The 19,756-nt window shown below is 40.4% G+C and overlaps 1 protein-coding gene across 14 annotated transcripts in view; it reads left to right on the top strand.

The window, feature by feature from the left end:
* Positions 1 to 19,756, top strand: part of EBF1 (EBF transcription factor 1) — a gene marked incomplete at its 5' end in the record, with an annotated part of 274,881 nt that overhangs the window by 158,352 nt on the left and 96,773 nt on the right. For all 14 annotated transcript variants that reach the window (XM_084536052.1, XM_084536053.1, XM_084536051.1 and 11 more), the window contains one exon: positions 12,356 to 12,437. In XM_084536052.1, the coding sequence (XP_084392178.1) occupies positions 12,356 to 12,437 (82 nt within the window). The remainder of the gene's footprint in view (positions 1 to 12,355; positions 12,438 to 19,756) is intronic.

Genomic DNA, 19,756 nt, shown 5'->3' with positions numbered 1-19,756 from the left:
TTTCTGCAAGGATGAAAGTTTTCTCCTCAGTGTCCTTGCTAGTTCCAGCTAGCTGCTTGTACTGAGCATCAGGAATCTTTTAGATGAAGGGATCCTCACGCTCTCCCAAATACAGTGAGCCAAAACTGCCTATTTATATCCATGAACTTTGTAAAATGTTAGTGAAGCACTCAAAAAGTGCCAAGGCTAAAACTGGTTGTAGACAGGTAATGCTGCATCTCCAGGGCAGCAGAAAAACTTCACTGCAGAGGCAGGAACAGAGCAATCTGTTTGTACCTGCTGTAGTAATTCTGCTCAGTCCAAGAAAACTTTGAGGGTAGAAACAGTGTCATTCAGTTTTAATCTGAATGATTCAAACTGCTGAACTTGGAGAACTGTTATTTCATTTAATATACACTGAAGTCACATACAGCTTGATTACATAATGTACATTTAACTGTATTTTCCTTCTCATTTTGAATTAAGCCAGTAGTAGTATTTTGTTGGTGTTGTCTGTTGGTTGGTGGTTATTGTTGACAAGGTGGTGCCAGCATATTTCAGCATGTTATCTACAACTTCTTGTTGGAACTGCAAAGTATTTCTTCAAACTCCCTCTTCGCTTTTACTTGGAGATTGAGTGGGGATTTAAAACTTGACATTGTGTACTTAGCAAATGAGATTAATTAAGCCTTTGTGCATATAGCTGTGTTTTTGTTTCCAGTATTAGTTAACTCTGGGCCCAGAGTGTCAACTCACCAGAACACATCAAAATTAATGTCTTCTCTAGATTTATACAAATATCTCTGAGATCAGCCCCTGATCTTGTCCTCTATATCCACATTGTCTTGCCAGTCATCCTAAAGGATTTCAGCATTTCCTTTAATGATATCTATGTATTATAGAAAGAGTATTATATTTCAACATCTAAGCCAATTATTATGCAATTAGGTCTTAATAGATAAGTCTTTAGTGGAACTTTGTGAGAGCTGCAGAATTGAGTACACACACACAAAAAAAATCAATATTCTGCACTCGTGTTCTTGATGTTTTTAATCTATTGTCTAGTTAGAAAGTTTTGGGGTGAGATTTGTTTGGTATGTTTACATTAGTGAGGAAATATATATATATATATATATATATATATATATATTTTTTTTTTTTTTTTCCCAGGGAAGTGCTAGAATGGGGCCAGCTGTGAGTTTTTGCTCATCCTCTTTACTCTTTGCCAGTTGCCAGCACAATTGTTCTCAAATGAAGAATAGTAAAATATTAAAAAGAGAGAGTGAAAAGTTGTGAAGTTCAAGCACTTCCTAGTTCGTTGACTTATTTGTGGCTTTTGTTGGTATGATGTAGATGAACAAGAACTCCAGCCCTTTTGCCCTGATAGTCTGGCAAGGTTACTTAGTTGCTCATTGTAAACCCACTTTTTCCTGTTTTTGTTGCTGTCCTCATTGCTCTATGGTGGTACAGAGAAATAATAACTATGCAGAATTTATGTAGGAATTTGTGAACCCTCATGCAGTGTGTTTTCTGGCTATGTATCCTATTGATCACGTGTATAAGCCCTGCTTTCACACAGAAAGGCATCCTGGTGACACAGGCACAAATACAGGAGAGCGGCCAACTCTTGACTTTTTTTTTTACAGCCCATGGAGGATGCAAGTTGCTGTTAACAGAGGTCACCTTCTTTCCCAAAGATAACAAGGCACATTGTTCCCTGCTCCCTTGTGTAAGCGTATCTGATGCTGTGCCCTCTATCCTTACAATGTCTTGAGTCACTTGAACTCTATGCTAAATATGCTGTTTCTCAACATTCCAACTAATCAAATAGACAGTGCCATAAACATAATTATGTTATTGTAACCCACTTATGTCCTTGCCTCATACCACCTATAACTCATCACCAGTATTCTGATATTAATTCTACTCCAGTTTAGGACATCTGGTTTTATCCTCCAGCTTGGGTAGCCTTGCTGGGTGAGTGGCTTCAAGGGCAGACAAAAATATTCTTGTTCACTGCATCACCTTTCTGGATGGGTGCAAAAGACTACCTTTACCTACAGGCTGTAATGCCTTTTCATGTCTCTGTGACATAGAAGTGGCCATCAGCAAAAGCATTTTTCTTGTATGTTCAAGGCCCATTGCTTTAGTTAAAACTTTGCTGTACTTCATCCAAAAACTTAGAAGCTATGTTTTGATTCTACACATCTGCCATACCTATAGGTCATTATTTCTAAAATTAATTAAACTCTTCTAATGTCGTGTTAAAGGTAGCACACAGATGTCCATTACATCTAGTGTGATCTTCTTTGTGTTACATCACAAATTTTCTTTTTTCTCTTTCAGTCTTCCTCTTCTGTGGTGACTTACAATATATTTTACAGTTTCTGGGTTGCTTGCATGCACACATGTACAGAAATTCTGCAGAATTTTATACCAAGAGCCAGTTCAGCATCCCCTTCAAACACCCTGCAATATCTTCTCTTGTTGAACCACCACATGCACGGCTCAAAGTGCCTCCGCCTTTCCACAAAACAGCGTTTTGCTTCCTTCCAGCACTCAAAATAGCAACAATACTCTGGATCCCGTCCTCATTGCCAGAGCTCCCCGCTGCAAAGGAAGCAAGAGCTTTATTCTCTTAAATATCGTGAAACAATGGGAACCCCTGAGTGGAATGTCCAGCTCGTGGGCAAGAGCTCAGGGCAGGATTTGACTTTGTTCCACAGCATTTTTATGCTTGATCTTTTCTTGTATAAAGAAAAGGTACATATGCATATATACATTTGCATTATTTACTGGGCAGCTAATTCGAGACTCACCCTCACTGCCTTCTTTAAAAGACTCCTTTTAACTAGATGTTTTCTGAAACAAAAAAAAATATTATTTCAGGAAAAAAAAAAAAAGGATCACACCTCACAGTAGCATCTTTTTCAGATTGTCCTTCCTTGCCAACTCTGACCAGGATCCCAGTTTAGTTCACGTGTTTAAGTTACTAAAAGTTATAACAACTTATGAACATTATTGCTTTTTTTTTTTTTTCCCTTCCCTACATAAAGTCCTTCCCTGCTATTACTTGATTTGAAACTCACTCTTCATTTGGTTTTTGAAGCATAAATTGTCTGTCGAGGGGTTGCAATCAATCCTTCAGAATATTGGCACTTTCCATGTTCTGTGTAATTACCCAGCTGGGTCGGGTGAGGTAAGTTGCACTCATCTTCATAGCAGGACCGTGTGCACAGGAGATTTACAGTCTCGTTTCTAAGTTGGTCATCACTGTTACAGTTCTGCTGAGGATTTGGTGATACAAAAGCTGAGACTGGGGTGTCACCCCAGCAGCTAATCCCATGGTCCTGCACATGTCTCTCTCTCTGTTAATGGTCCTGAGGCAGTGGAACAGCTGAAGCTGAGAGCCCCTGAGCTTGCACAGAGTCAGCATGTCATGGGCACACTTCAGCATGTGCACTAGATTTCTGTTACATTTCCCTGGGGCTGGAGACTCCTTGGAATTGTGTATAGTTAATGATTGTGAGACATGAATGAACTCAATAATCGCTTTCTTCATTTCTCATGCGCTTCTGATTCATTACTGCCATACGCTGTGTGTTGTTGTAAATAAGAGATCTAAAATGGCATCTTTCTTAATCCTTTCTCTCGTTCATCAGTCCTGTGCATAAATATGGTCAAATATCTTTTCCATGTCAGTCTTACCAGACCTTCTCCCCTTCTGTCTTTTTTTTTTTCTCCACTTAAAAGAAAAAAAATCTTGAAAATAAAACCAGAGCAGGTTTTGAGCCAGGTCATGGGAAGGAATATCATTACTGCAATTTCTACACCTAACCCAACTATTCAAGGACACCTCTGCTCAGAGGGTTTTGAGTAACACTCTGCATCTCTTTGTACAGAAACTTTTCTCTGTGCTTGAGAGGTTCAGGCTCTGGCCAGAAGGCTCACTGCTCACACATGTCCTTTAAATAGCCTGCCCCTCTGGGTTTTGCAGGTTCAGATGATCATGCTGTTGCGTCAGTGTTATTTAAGGCTATTAGTGGTGTCAGGTTAGTTGAGGAATCGTTAATTATTGTATGTGCAGGCAGGTTGCACGCAGTTTTATATATGAGCTCTTTATATATGTCTGATCTAGGGAAAGGGGGGGGGGGGTGGAGAAAGGAAGTGGCTGTTTCCCACACGTGAAATATTTACAACGTGAATCTTTATAACTTTCTTTGTAAGCAGACGAAAGAAATATGTCATCAGCATCCTCAGCTCCAGGTGACAAGTTTTAGGGTCCCACATCTGCTAAGGGAGAAACAGCTTCAGCTGGCTGGATTAGCACTGCTCTCCAGCATACCATGACTGGGATACTGCTGATGCTTTTCGGTAACCGTGCTAAAGTTACAGTAGTTTACCTTGAGGTAGCAGGCGACCAAATACTGCTATCATATTACAATAACAGTAATGCTGTTATCTGTCATCGCTTACACTGAACAGAGGTTCTTTTAGCAAAAGTATGACTCTGGGAGGGCTGCTAATTCAATGGCATTGTGTGAACTATGACAGACCACATTTTTTCCAGTGACTGAAGTCGAGCATCTTCAGTAAAAATTAGAAATCGTTAACCCATTTTTATAGCCTAGTATTTGAGGGGTGAAATGGGAAAAGAGTGAAAGGAAAAGTAGTTAAGCTGAAAGAAATTGATTGAATGTTGGTTCTTTTAGGAAATAGATAAGAGTAAATTCTGTTGGTTATGTGGCTGTACTTGCTGGGTGATGAAGTACTCCAATACTGGAAAGTCTGTCACAATTTCAGCTGAAGCACAGCCCATCAGCTCGTAAAGAACAGGCTGTGATTTGAAGCATGCAAAGAAAGGCAGAGCTCGGGAGGCTTCTGTGCTGTGTAAACGAACAACTGCAGCTCTGCGTGGGGCATGGGCGCGCAGCTCTGCTGCTTACCTCACTGTGTTCTAACAATACCGTTGGTGTGTGTATGTTTGGTTATCTTGCATCTAGCTGTCATAAACCAAATGCACTCTGCATGCACTGTACACAGATGGCATAAACTCCTTCCAACTTTGTTTTATGATAGGAGGGTTACTGCAGTTGAAATTTAATAAAAATTGTAGATAATAGAGCTGAGTGCAGGTAAGGAGATATAAGAAAATTCAGATTTTCACTACTTTAAGGAAAAAATATTAAAAAGTCAGATCTGGGGGCAAAATTAAATTACAGAAACCGAGCACTCAAACCTGCCTTTGGACTGTTTAATTCTGTTTTGTGATGATGTTTTTGGGTGGTGTTATCTCTTTCTTTTCTTATTAAAAATCCGTGAGAAGAAACCAAAACCGTCTCCCTGGGATTTTAACTCACTCATGGGCAAAAATGCCAAACACATTTTCCCAAAGTACTCTAAATTTCTCTGAATCATTATAACAGTATCAGAGAGCTAGATCCAAAAGATGCAAGATGAAAAATTGATATGCTGTGCTTCACTGTGCAGAACATGCAGACCTAAGGAAAAACGACTGGAAACACTTGGTAAAGTGAGCAATGAGTAATTTACGGCTGTTTTGGGCATTCCTACCCTCTGATTTGGTGATTATGTGGGTGCCTCCTCGCTTATTTGCTGCACTGAACTGAATATTTACTATATTGATAACAGCAAGCTCCAGCTATGCTAGCTCCAGGAGTCAGAGCAAGTTCACAAAAATAATGTAGACTATTCTGTTTCTATTATTATGGCATTGCCTGAAGAATCTCAGTCAATAGACTCTGACTGCTTGAGGCTTATTCTCTCTGTCACGTTGCCTTCCTTGTACCTTTTCTGCAGTTCAAGAGGGAGATATATATTTTATAGTAAAATAAATAATTTTCCAGGCTTTTTTTTTTTTTTTTTTTTTTTTTTTCCCTAGTGAATTGTTTAGCATCCTATAAATACAAAATACAGGTCTGGTTCAGCTTCAGTTTTAAGTCACTAAGAACACTGAATCCAGTGAAAGCAGGTTTGGGATTTTTTTTTTTTTTTTTTCTTCTTAATTAGGATGTTTGACAACTCAAGAAGGTTGTGTTTAGAAGAGAGTTAGATGACTGTATCTGGTGTTTAATTTCTCTTCTGCAGAATAAATTTCCTGTTGTAAAAATGCCACAAAGGTAGCTACTGCTGTTTATTGACTAAAGAGCCAAGTAAAATCCAGCTGTGAACATGTGGGTAATAGGAGGCTTTCCCCATGCCTATATTTGATTTCCATGAATAGCCTCATGCTGGTAAATATCAGTGTAAGGCTCAATTTTTCTTTTGTGAATAGAGTAGCTGACATGACTGGTTAGTTGCACATGAAAAGGTCTGGGAGGTAAACCAACAACAAAACACAAAACAAAACTGTGCAACAATAGATTCATTAATAAATGGGAGTTTGCATACTTTAAATAATAAGATTTCCAAGTACACACACCCCTTCCCCCTACTTTTTCTGCAGTTATCAGTAGAATTAGTCTGTGCTCAGATTTTCTACAGTGCAGGAAATTCCATTATTTTAACATTTTTTCTGTGGCAAAGTGGAATAAAAAAATGCTCCTTTTAAGTAAAGTGTAGAAATGCTGGAAAAGTAGTACATTATGGTATCAGTTTTAAAAAGTTGGGAATTTTCCATTTTAATATAGGAGTTTTAGTTAGAGAAGTCATCTTGTAAAGGAAAGAAATGTACCTAGTGCTTCTGAAATTTCTAAAAGGATGTTTCTACATTTTGATTATTTGTTTTCAAGTTAAAATTGCATGAAATTATGCATTTTTTCCATATTTTGATTTTAGTAGTCCACTGCAAACTAGATTTAGTTACCAGTCTATGCAATAGAAGTTGCTGATTGAGAAAGTGAGGTATGTGTGAAAAGTGCATAGAAAACCCTGAAGAAGCAAATGAAGCAGATGAAGTATGTGCCCTTGCTGCCTCTCAGTGACCTGTGGATTCACCCCTGTATTGGCTTCTCTATATGCCAAGTTTTCATCAGAAATAAAATATCCATCAGGTACTGTTTAAGAGAACTGTATTTGTAGTGTCACATCCCCAGCATCCTCTTGCTGGGAAGACATCCAAAGAACGGAGCGAGGCTGACAGTGGAGCTGGTTCTGCAAGGTACTGGAGTATGTGAGTAGTACCTTTGTCTCCAACAGGACTGCTTCAGTATTGAAATTTATGCACATATTTAGTACTCTGCTGAATCGGTATGCCATATAGAACGGGCATGCAGTCCTTTAGCCTGGTGGACAGTTGCTAGTTATTGCAGTGACCCACGTATTTTGTATTTACTAATTTCGCAAACCCACATATACTTCTGTGCTCCATCCAGGAGTCTAAATTTGCCCTCTTCTAACAAATGCGTTTACACTGCAGAGAAGCTGGGTTTTCTCAGTTTTGCCCTAGACAGGTTAAAGTTGTATAACTGGCACTCACTTTCTGGATAGCCGCTGCTCTGGCTGACCTTGGCAGCCCGACAGCTGTCATATTTTCACATGGATGAACTGTTCCTGAACAACTTCTCCAATGTATTGGGAACAAACAAGCTTTTCTTCACCATCAGGAATGCAGCAGGTCTTCCCTTTCCAACTATTTTTTTTTTTTCTCCTTCCACAGACATATTTATTGTGGCAATGGCAAGAAAATCCTACTGCTTAGCCTTCGTGTTTGAGTTCCTTTAAATTTCCTTTGGGGGAGTGACAGGAGAAATGACCTACATTATGTCAGGGCTTGCTTTCTTTAGTTTAACTCTTTGTTTGTTTTTAATAAACATGGGTATTAATTTGTGGTGGCAAGAAAACTAAGAAGGCAAAATCCTTTTACATCTTTATTGCTAGTATTTTGATTTTTGCTGTTATTTATTTGATTTGAATCACTGAGGTAGGTAGCAGTGACAAAGAGTGGGATGCTGCTGGGTGGATGTTGCACAAACCAGAAGCTTTGCAGTGGGCTGGACAAGGTGGGCAGTGGTGAGTGGCAGGGAGCATGTTGTACAAGGGGAGTGACCTCCAGTTTCTGGTGTGCTCTCTGGATCTTCATCTGAAGGAGGGCAATCAGAGGATGGGCGTCAGGAAGGAGCCAGCAGGGTCATGGAGCAGGTGTCAGAAGCAGCACAGCACTGCGGGAATGCAATGGGGGCAACCAGAGAGGACTGGGGAAAGAGCCCCTTGCTAGCAGAGAGTAGAGGGCAATGGTGAGAGCATTTTGTTTAGAGAGCAAATGGTGAGTCCTGTGACACCAAAACCTTTCTGGGAATGCAGCAGTTTTATAAGAAAAAAATCTTTATCTCCAAAGGGAATTTTCTATCAGGTTGTAAGAAAAGGAGAGAACCCTTCCAGAAGAGCTACTAACCCATCTGTTAGAGCTTCCAGCTGGCATGCAGAAGACAGAAGTTCAATTTTTTTTGTTTTGTTTTGTTTGATTTACACTGGAGTTTCGTATTTAACTGAAGGTTATGGTTCTACATTGGTCCTTGCAGTTTCTCAAAGGTTTGTAGTAGCATTATACTGCAGCATGGATTATCTGCTCAGAGACTTCACTGCTTGAGCAGTTTTGCAGCAAGCATTGCATCTTCTTGCAGCTAAATAAAACCTAAAATTAACTAGTTTTCCTCCAAACTGCAGTCCCATACTGTCCAACCATGCCCGTATGGGATAAGGGGTGAAGCACAGAGTCCTTTGATTTAATTGCAGTGTAAATCAGTAAATCCAGGTGCTCTGTAAAAGTCTCCATGTTCTGGACCTGAGCTGACTTGCATGGAGTTAGCTTGTGTTGCTCTGTTCCATGTGCACCAGTGGTCTTCGTGCCAGGGATGTTAGCAGTCAGGAAGGGAGCTGGAAAATACGTTCTCTTTGATTCATGCAAAAAAGAAATGTTTAATGGTAGCAATAAGTGTAATTGATGACTGAGTCGTGTGTGGCGGAAGAGCTGGTGTTTAGCAGTCACATAAGTTTGGAGAGAGAGTTAAAGGCGAAGATTTTATTGACGCTCCTCTGTTTTGCACATTTTTTTCATCTTGGGAATGAATTTCAGACCCCAGTGGTTAGTATTAATGCTATATATCCTCTGTGGTTAGTATTAATGCTACACAGCCCTGCCAAATGGGGAGAAAGTTAAAACTGGAAAAAAAAAAGCACACTGTGAAGAAGCTAGATGCAAACAAACAAGGATGGAAGTTTATGCTTACAAAGGGCTCAGCTCTGCTGGCAATTCTCCTGGACCAGTCCTGTCAATCTAAATGTGAAATATTTGCAGAGTGAAGTGTTGCTAATGAGCAAGGCTGGCAGGACTGGACTTGAGGTGAAGAAAGCACCTGGGCAAGAGGTTTCAAGCAGGAATTGAGGGAGAATCAAGAGACTAGGGTGAACCCCATGGACCAGACAGTGCTGCTCTGCCCTTGCCCTAATCCATACAAATCTGTCTGCCTGTCGGAGCAGGGATTTCATTGATTGGTGCACCCCATGCCAGCTCAGGAGCTTCTTACCTCTTGCTTGAGTGAGCATGGGAAGTTTCCGTGGATCTGGGGGGCTCCAGCTCTAGTGCATTTCCAAACAAAGTGGAGCTTATACTTTGTTTTGTCTTTCAGTGGAACAAAAATATGGCGCTTGGCAGGGCATGGTCTATAAACTGGTGAATTTGTACTTAAAATGCAGAGAACAAACTTGGCTGTGTAAGCATGATGTCTTGAAAGTTCCTCTGAAAATATTGTAGGATTTTTTAAAGTTATTTTTTCTAGAGTTGATTTAATTCAAAGGAAGTTTTGTTTGCTTGCTTGCCTGAGTGTTTTTTTTTTTTTTTTTTTAATAGATTTAAATAGGTGAGTTTAATTTCTTCTACAGTTTATTTTTGTTGAAACTTCTGTAGGATTTGGGGGAGATGGTGCAATGGAAATGGAGTAGGACTTTGAAACTGTAGGTCAGTTTGCAAACCCCCAAACCCAGCTCATGTATTTCATAGTGATTCTCCCAGCCTTTGAGCTGGAATGCGAAGCGTTTCTCCAGAGAGCTCCATGAGGAGCTTTCCACCTCTTCTGGGAGCCGTGTGTGGAGCTGCCAGCTGCACAGCTTGCACGTGCTGCACGGTGCCAGCCTGGGAAGGCTCTTCCCACCTTCTCATGGCTGTTGTTATCTTTCAGTGCTGATATTTTTGATTCTCCTACGTCGCAGCTCTGCTCAGGGCTGTGGTGTGGTACTTTGGCTGCAGCAGACCGAGCAGACAGCTGCTGAGCTCGGCACTCAGCAGAGCTGTGAACAGTCCCCCGACAAACCCTGGGTGAGCTCAGGCTTCTCCCCAAAGAGTAAATGGTACTGAGGCTTTGCCACATAAGGGCCTGTTCGAGGCTGGAGGCACCAGCTGACAGGGATGTCTTTGCCTCCCAACAGATGGCCAGGCTTTTTATTTCAGCAAGCAATCTTGCATGGAGGGGTGGTCTCTGGATCCTGCCAGCATTTTGCATGACAGGGCCGGCTTAGGGCAAGAGGGATCTGATGTCCGTGCCCTTCATAGCGCACGAGCTAAATGATGAGCTGTTGACAGGAAAGCCATCATCTGAAGTGTAAGATCCTGAACTCTCCCCACTTTTCGCTTTTCTTTGGCGGAATTAATGCCCTATTTACTTGTCTCTCAAAATCCATTCTGGCACGAGTACAAACCTTCGCCTGGTGGCAAGCAGTTGTCTGGATTCGAGATGCCAAGATTTGTGCTGACAGCTTCTTCTACACAATCTGAATCAGGCTGTCACAGCTGGCCATTAGAGGCTTAAAAAGACACACACACGTACAACAAATAGCACCAACTTTCAGTTATTGAATATCAGAACCTGCTTGATGAGAAAACCTAACAGCATACACCACTCTTTATTTTGGCATAAACAAATGCAGTGTCTCCAAAGCCCTGTTCAAGTGTGGCGGCTGTTTATTTTATATTGATTGCTGATCGTGTGCTATTATTTATGAGCACAGGATGAGAAGGGACTTTGTGGGTCAGGAGATCCAGTCCTTGATAATCCTGAGCATTGCAATTTATAATCCTCCTCATTACCTTACTCTTCTTTAATGAAAACAGTCCCTTGGAGTTTGAACTTGTCCTTGCAGATGTTTGCCTGATATGCTTTTCTTGGCATGGAGGAGCAAGCACCAAAACTTGCCTCTTTGAAGGGCAGCATCACAACTAGAGCGGGGCAAAGAATGCTGCTCATCAAAAAGGGATTTTCTGAAGCTGTTTACCCTCCAGTTTTGCCTTTCCTGGTGGCAGCATGTGCAAATTCTGCTGACTTAGCATTCAGTTTGGGTGTTAAAAGATGGATGATTGCAAAAATTAACTTTCCAATTTCAAGTAAAACAGGATCAAACAATTCCCTGCCTTGCTTTTTGTATATGGAGACAGGTCAGATTAGTTTCTGCTTAGTCAACTGATGGTTATTGCAAATGTAACGTTGCTCTGTCTGGTTGCACTAGGTTTTAAACTTGCTGTAGGATTACATTTTGCACAGCTGAGCTTTAGTAGGCCTTAGTCTGTAGTTTATTTTGGACAAAAGGTTGATAAACTTTGGCTCTCAAGGAGGAAGCCTGGAATCTGAAACCCGCTATTATTCATTGACTTGTCTTTATGAGTTTACAGTCCACTGATGCATAACACCGAAGGAAATATTTTCAGTGAAATGTTTGCTTTTTTCTTTGGCTTTGTAATATGCAATGTCTTTTCTTAGAGAGATATGTCAGGGTCATATAGCTACTTCAGTGAACTGTGTATGGTCAGGAAATAGACAGCATTGAAAAGATTTCATTTTTCCATGAAGTGAGTCTTTTAACTAAGACTTCCCCCCCCTCTCCTCCACCGGGTTTTGGTCTTTCATTAGCCACTGTTTGAGAATTAGTGTTATGTACAAACCAAGTTTAACTGTGGAAGGGAGATTTTGATTGTATGGAACAGTTTAGTTATTTTTGTATTAAATCAAAATTTGCACACTAAAGCAAACTGGTGAAACAAAACTCCACTGGTAGATATGGGAATTTTCTTGGCTGGCGTTTTTCTGTCCTCTTTTTGCTGAACCAAAATATATGTCTTGTACTTCCCTGCTGCTGTTGATGGCACCACAAAGTTGGTTACTTAGTGCGACAGAGAGACCAACTCTGCAAGCTTTAATGGCTCTGACACAACAGATCTAATGCTTACACCTTAGGATGTGCTTACATGTTTTGCTGTACTGGGGCCTGTACCAGCTCTGCTCCCTCAGTGGATAGTCAGTAGGATGACTTTGTCTGAGTTGGGATTACTAATGTAAACACGGCTTTGTTGGACCAAACGTGCAGATGTTACATGTTACTACTGCAAACTGTTTATGAGATGTTAATGTCCATTTCTCTTTCTCCACAGGTTCTTCTTGAAATTTTTTCTCAAATGTAACCAAAATTGCCTAAAAAATGCAGGAAACCCTCGAGACATGCGTCGATTTCAGGTCAGTTGGATGTGCTTCCTCTTAAAAATCAGTAGCTGTTAGGGATAGAAGTACTTTGACCCAAACTAACTGAGTAATTCACTGGGAGATGCTAAAAAAAATAAATAATAAGGCAACAGAGGGGCTTCTCATCACAGCAGAATTGGCAGGAAGTAGTTGGGGTTTCTTCCTCTGGGCAAGAAAACTCTTGAAGATAAAGTCATCTCCATACGAAATGAAAGGCTGAAAAGGAAAAACAAAATGACCTCGCTATTGTTTTAAGTTATGAGGCAACCTAGCTCCTAGGTTCTCTGTTCTACCTGGAAAATTGTTTGCCTTCATGTAAACATGTCAAACTAAGAGAGCATTGTCTTTATTGGAAAGGGCAGAGGAAGGTATAAGAGTAATTCATCAACAAAATCAAGCTCATGATTTTGCTTACACTTCAGGAGTTATTTTTTCTGCAGCACTGAAGTCTCATAAATGTGTATCAACGTAGTGATGGTCCATCCCTGTAGTCAATACTGTTATGTGTATCTTTTTTGGGATATTTTGGACTGAAATTTCCCCACTGTTGCAGCATGTTGGAGTAGGGCCCAGGAGCTATGGTGTCAGCACGGCTTCAGGTGGCCAAAGACATTTTCTTATGGTACCCATACGCCCATGACCACTTTTGTGCTTAAGAACAGCAGTATCCCTTGGAAAGACAACCTGTGCTTGCCTTTCTCAATGTTGGCAGCAGAGAATTGTATGGTGGCAACATTGAGAGTGGTTGTTCCAAGCCCTGTATTGGATATGTGGTCCTTTGACTGTGCCAATGATGCTTTACCCGAGTATCGGCTGAATTAAAATATGGTATAGACAGCCAAAGGACCTTTCTTTTTGATGGGAGGCGTAGGTAGAGCACAAAGAGAAAACACGACATAGTCATTCAGTGGGGATTTGCCACTGGGAGCTGAGGAAAAAATAGGAGGTTTGTCCCATTGACCCCATGGGTCTCTGGAGCAAGAAGACTCCAAAAGATACCTGCTGCTTTCTGCAGTATCTCAGATTTTTTGTTTGTTTCTTCATGGCACTGTGGTGCTTGAAAGTGCTAAATGATATGTAAATGGCAATATTATTTACATGTAAAACATATGTCTTTTGTTGAACTGCTTAATTGCAACAACACTGGAAGTCAGAAGGGTGTTATTTGCCCCTCAAAGCATAGATGTGCAGAAGGGAGGAGATGTGGCCGCAGGGATTAAATTAATCAGTATAAAAGCTAGCATTAGCATGGCAGAGCCCTTGACTTCTCACCCCATGTTCTTCCCTCTGTCACATTTCTCCCATGATTCGAGAGGGCATTATCAGTGAAGGAGAAAGTGGAAAAAGGACTCACCAGCATGGGGATTTAGGCCAAGCAGTCACCCTTGGGGCCTGTCAGAGCTTGCTTCGCAACATGTACACTCTGCTGGGTTTGTGCTCGTCCAGGCTAGAGGCTGATTTTCATATGGTAATGCCTTTGCGTGTTCTCTCAGAGCAGCAATCAGGAGCCTGTGTCGGCGAGTAGGTAGGACATAGGAAAGGTTGTTGATCTCTTGACTTGTAAAGACATTCTGTCATACAAACCCAGCTTCACAGCAGTTGAGCTTTTCGTGTGTAAACAGAGACTGCTTAATTACACAGGTCATGTCAATTAGTGTGACCTTAGCATTTTCAAGAAATTAATCACTTTCAGCAGAGTGAACCACTCATACTATAATACAGGGTGGTATTGAAGCTTGCAGCATTCTGTTAAGTGCCCAGGCTTATTGTTTTACATTGCCTTTTTTTTTTTTTTTTTTTTTTTTTTTTTTCCAATGTCAAACTCGTTCTTTTAGCAACAGACTTCTTAAAATAAAACAACCACACTACAGAATCCAGACTTCATTTTTTATTTCTTGGGGTGAAAAGGACCATGTATACACATAGTATCTTGATAATATGATGCACCTAGGTGTTTGAGACAGTGTTGTATAGGAACCAAATGAAATCTAGGCCCTTGTGAAGTGAGTAGAGTGTTTGTCATCAGCTGCTTTGTGCTTTTGAAATACTCCCAGTGACTCAAAAATTCTGTCTTAAAGTTATGTCAAAGGTATGGTTAAAAACATGAGACTAATGCATTTCCAAATACTTTTTGGATAGTAGCACACACTTTTCACAGAAAAATTGAGACTTTCCCTTCCTTTACTTTATTCCCTCAGCTATGCTGGACTGTCAAGCTGCCTGGAGACTTTTCCACCTTTTGGCATGGTGTCAGTTACCAGTCTCCCAAACTTGCTAGGAGTTATTAGAACAGAGCTTGTGGTTTTGGTGGGGAGACAGTGAAGGGCCAGGGGCATGAGTCTTGTACCATCTAAGAATAGGTCATGCTGAAAATTTCGTTTCTTAATAGTTTTATTTCCTGCAACATGGAATTGTCTGACTGTAGTATGGTCTAAGACAGGTTAAGAAAGCACAGGGAGGAGGCAGAGTATGTGTTGATTCAGAAGACCTGCATGTGAGTCTTCATCCACGTATAGAAGTGAATTAGGAAGTTTTATCCTGCACTTTGCTTGCAAATATACTAGTGAAATAGGCCTAGCATAAAAGCAGTTGTGGGCCTGGAAGAAAATAAATTTCTCTGTACGTCTGAGATGCCCAGGCATGTGACAACTCAGTGCTGTATATCAGCAGGGTCAAGTGCCAGCAGAAGTGTGTTATGGAGCAGTGCTTGCCCTGGCTGTGTTAGCTGTGTCTCTAGCAGCAGAGAGAGATAGAGAGAAAAAGTAAAGTACTGTCTATGCAAGGACCCAAGACTTGAGTTGAGTATTCAGCTATGCTACAGACTCCTCATTTGTTCTCAAGAAAATTACTTCATCTCTGTATTTCGTCAGTCCTATTACACAAAACATTTGGCAGTGCCACTTATTTTCTCCTTGCTCCAACCTTACCTTTTTATTCCAAAAACCCCATGGAGCAGATGCTCAGTCTGTTTGTGCATTCTTTGTCACAAGTCATCAGTCTTGGTGGGATGGGCTGTAGAGCCCCAGGCAGCAGTAATAGTAATAAGTAGGCTGTATCATGGATAAATTCTGGCCAGATTTTGTTTTTCAGCACTCACACAACCTAAACAGTTTTGTGTATTACTGTAATTAATGAAACCCAGGTGCCCCAGCTATCTTGTTCTTGTTTTAGCGCAACTGCTTGCAAACTGACACGTCAAGTTTTAATTTAGAGGAAACTTTTCAGACTGAGTCACTGTATAAAACCCCAAACATTTGTTTATTATGAAAACCTTGAAAGTCACTTGGAAATTGCCACACTGTTTGATGCTGTTAGCACAAGCTCTTCCCCAGCCCAGGCTGCTAGTTTGCCTCCATGGGATGCTGCCACTCATGTTTGAATTGAAGCCACTTGTGTCTTATTGCAAATTTGCATAAGAGAAAGAGATGATGCTTCATGAATCCCTGATAATGGAATTTGGACATGCAAGGCTTCATCCCCAGAGAAGGTAAAGGCCAAAAAAAAAAAAAAAAAAAAAAAGTCTGGAAAATAGCAGTGAGAGTTGTGGCCCAATTCAACAAGATAATTAAGCACCTGGCCTGGCCTTGTGCATGCAAGCAAAATTACTGAATGTATTGTACTTATGTGTTTTAAGTTAGACACGTTTTCAAGTGTCTTATTAAATTGAAAGAAATTTTTAGTTACTAGTATAAAGAAGTCAAGACATTTTAGGAAGAGGTCACCAAGTGGTGGTAAAAATAAAGACGTTGCTCAAGCCATTTTTACATAGCTTTCAGAAGAGCAGCAAATGCAGGAGTTACAGTTTTAACACTAATGACACAGTTTAAAGCTGGAAATCATCTTAATCCGATTTTCTCTGCCTTTGCTGCTGGATGTTGGGGACATCACAAAAATATCAGAACCCTCACTATACACTGGAGAAAATTGAAAGCACAAGGAACATGCTATGTCTTAATCAGTTAGCAAAGCTTAATGGGCTGTGGTTAAAAATGAGGAGTCATGCAATGCTTAATTTTGATATATTAGGTGAGGTACTATAACAAATAAACAGGCTGAGTGCTAAACGTGGATAAATAGCTTGATCTACAGGCTCCTGGTCTCAGAATATTTTTTTTTTTTTTAACTAAGCTCCAAAGCATTCACAACCGAACTATTTAATGGCAGGCAGAATAATTCATAGAGTTGTGATACGTTAATGCAGTTGATAGTGCCAACTTCATTGAACAAAGTTATAAACCAATGTGTTTCTTTCATACCCCTGTCTCCTCCGATGTTGATACAGGATTTAAATTCAAAATCTATGAAGGGCTGAAGCTAAAGCTCAAAATCGTTTTCCGTGTTTGCCTGTCCCAAATTAAAACTGTGTTTTGTTGACAAAATTTGGAAAGGTTTGAGATTTGGCAGGCCTGCTTGTCCCTGTGCTTACATTAATGTGTCAGCACCTCATTAATCATTTATTAAACTGTAGTGTGCCTTTCCCTCTTGCTATGGTCTGTGTTTTAGGATGCCTCAGTGCCCATTCCACATCTACTTTGGCTCTCCCCTCCCCCTAATTTTATGATTTCTCCACAAATTAGTTTTAGCATGTGCTTTGACTTGAACATATCCGAATCATTTCAAAATCAAAATGAGGAGAGTGTAGTATTTTTTTAGATTAAAAAATATGAGCAGAACTTGTAAGTATGTAAGTGCTCTGCAGCAATCCAAGTATGTAACTGTGGCACACAATATTCAAGGTGTATTTTTTTCTCTGTTAATAATTAAGGGTATTAATATTTCGTTAGGGCAGTATATCTTCAGTATTATTGAATTAATGAGATTTTGTGTTTAAAGCAGTAAGCAGTTTTTGCTGTTTCTTACAAGTGCAGTATGAATAATCATTTTTTTTTTTTCAGACAGACACATAAGAGTAACCACTTTTTTTTTTTTTTGCGTTTCCTGACACTGGAAACAGTTTCTCTTGGGGATTCCTTTTATAGTTTCTTCTGCTAACGACACTGAAGAACCACACCAATGTGGTCTCTTTGTAGTAAATCAAACTCAGGAGGCAGGTAGGAAGACACTGTTAAGTAATTCAAAATCTGTCACATCAAGAATTTTGGATACCTGAGTGGGAAAAATCAAATACAGCTTTACTCCCATAAAAGTGACCTCACTAGGATTGTTTCCATGAGTTCTTCCCTAGAAATGTGCAGGGATAGAGACAGCTACTTACATACATGTCTTTCACAAGTCTGAGACCTGTCTTGCTATTATTACTCTTGAATTGTTAGTTTTTGGAATGCCTTTTCTAGACATGTTCAAAAGTTTGGGTTCCATCACATGATTGATCAGCTTCAGTGGGTAATATGTATGTACCTCTATGTGTTTTGGGTTGGGGGAAATATTTGACATTGTAGTTTTTATTAATTGCAATAGTATTAATTTTCTTTGCAGACCCATAGAATAAGATAAGGGGGAGGTATAAATCATGGAGCTATGACAGGCAATGTCAGCTAAGGATTTGGCTCAAAATCCCAGTTGCAAAGAATTTACAATGGATGCAAGTGCACAAATAAGATTGCAAACCCTGAGCCACTTACTATAAGATCATATTTTATTGAAAATATCATAAACTTTATTCTATCCCTCAGGAATGCAAAGGATAAATTACTTTTGAAATCCCTTTTGGAATTTTATATATAGGGCTTTTTCTCTCTCTCTCTCTCTTTTTTTTTTCCTAGTTTGATTTCAGAAGAACTTACCTACAGTACTTGGTGCTTTCTTTTTCCCAAATTTCCATCTGTAAGAGGTCTTGAATCATTTATTCTGTATTTTAATATCTTTCACTTATAACACACGCAAAAATCTATTGCTTGGAATGCCATTCTGAGGGACCATTTTAAGATCCTTTAGATGTAAACTATTCTCTTTTGTATTCCTCTTTTAAGAGACACTATTCTCTTTTGTATTCCTCTTTTAAGAGACAAAACTTTGGGATTAGTTATAGGCATCTGAGCAGCTTCACTTACTTTATATTTTTAAGCATTACATAGGTGGTCAGAAGTAGGTGGAAAATATTTTGTTTAAATTTTTAAATCCTATTCAAGTGATGAAATTGAAATGTTGTAAGCGATCCTTTAAGTGTCCCCATTTGACCAACTTTGAGAGGCAGCAGCTTCCTGAGAGAGTTGAAGCAATGTTTGCCAATCCTTGTAAAGCATTTCACCTCTTCAGAGGCTAAAGCCTCTCAAAACCAAGAACAATTAAAGCAAGAGCCTTTCAGAGCGACTGGGGAATTCAGCAAAATAAATCAGAAATCCTCTGCCATGGCTCTGGAGGCTTGCCTCATTATAAGAGCAGATCTATTAGCCTCCTTGCCATTGTCTTTCATTTCTCAAGTGAGGTGATTCTAATTAAATTAATCTGCATGTCAATCTATCGGTGATCAATCAAAAGGGCTGAGGTCCCCCTTTGCGGCAGTGTGCTTGCGGCTGACAGGGGCTGATAATGGAGGAAGAAATAAACTGTCGAGCAAAGTTAATTAGTCAACATAATAGGTGGATTAAACAGGAGCTGCTGATTGCTGTTTCACATGTCGAAGCATGAGGTGGGAGCTGAAACTGCAATTAACAGACAATTATTATATTTGGTTGTAAGAGGTCGCATGAATAAACATATCTCTGTGGGTTTCAGTTTTTAATCCCTTTCCCTGTTTAATGTAAGGAGAAGTGTAGGTCATTTCTTCTGATTGTTTTAGTGGAAGTTCTCGAAGGCAGCGTGTGCTCCTGGCAAACCAGCAGCCGGCTGAAGGCCAAACCCTTGGCTGGGGTAAAACCCGGATAATGATGCACTTTCTTGGGAAAAGGCAGTAGGAGGGGGCAGCTGAACGAAAACCATGACATTGCACGGTTGGAGTGGTGTGGAAGGAGACCTGGGTTAGGAGGAAACTTGGGGTGATGATTTTGTGGCTCTGTTGGGAACTCGTCCTGCTCACCCCCTGCTGTTTCCTCCACTACAGATGGTGCCCTCAGCCTGAACAGGGATTTCCTCTTGGATAGTGTCTGCTGAGCCTCAAGGTTCAGAGGTCCCTCTGGATCCCTGCGAGCACTTGGGGCACCTAACTCCCAACACTTACCCGTTTGCTCCCCTCAGACTGGCTCCTCTCCCATCCTGGGTTGACCCCAGGTTGAAGAAGAATCAGGCCCTGTCTCCAGGGCAGGGCTCCACCACCTCACCTCGAACCAAGTCACAGGTGTTGACGTTGAGATAAACTAGGAAATACAAATAATGCTAACGCTGGTTGAATAGATTTATGTTTCCCAGATAAAATA

This window comes from Aythya ferina, assembly GCF_964211825.1.
Source record: "Aythya ferina genome assembly, chromosome: 14".
NCBI classification, from domain to species: Eukaryota; Metazoa; Chordata; class Aves; order Anseriformes; family Anatidae; genus Aythya; species Aythya ferina.
Note: the sequence above shows the minus strand (reverse complement) of the source record. Positions and strands in the feature narration are given on the sequence as shown.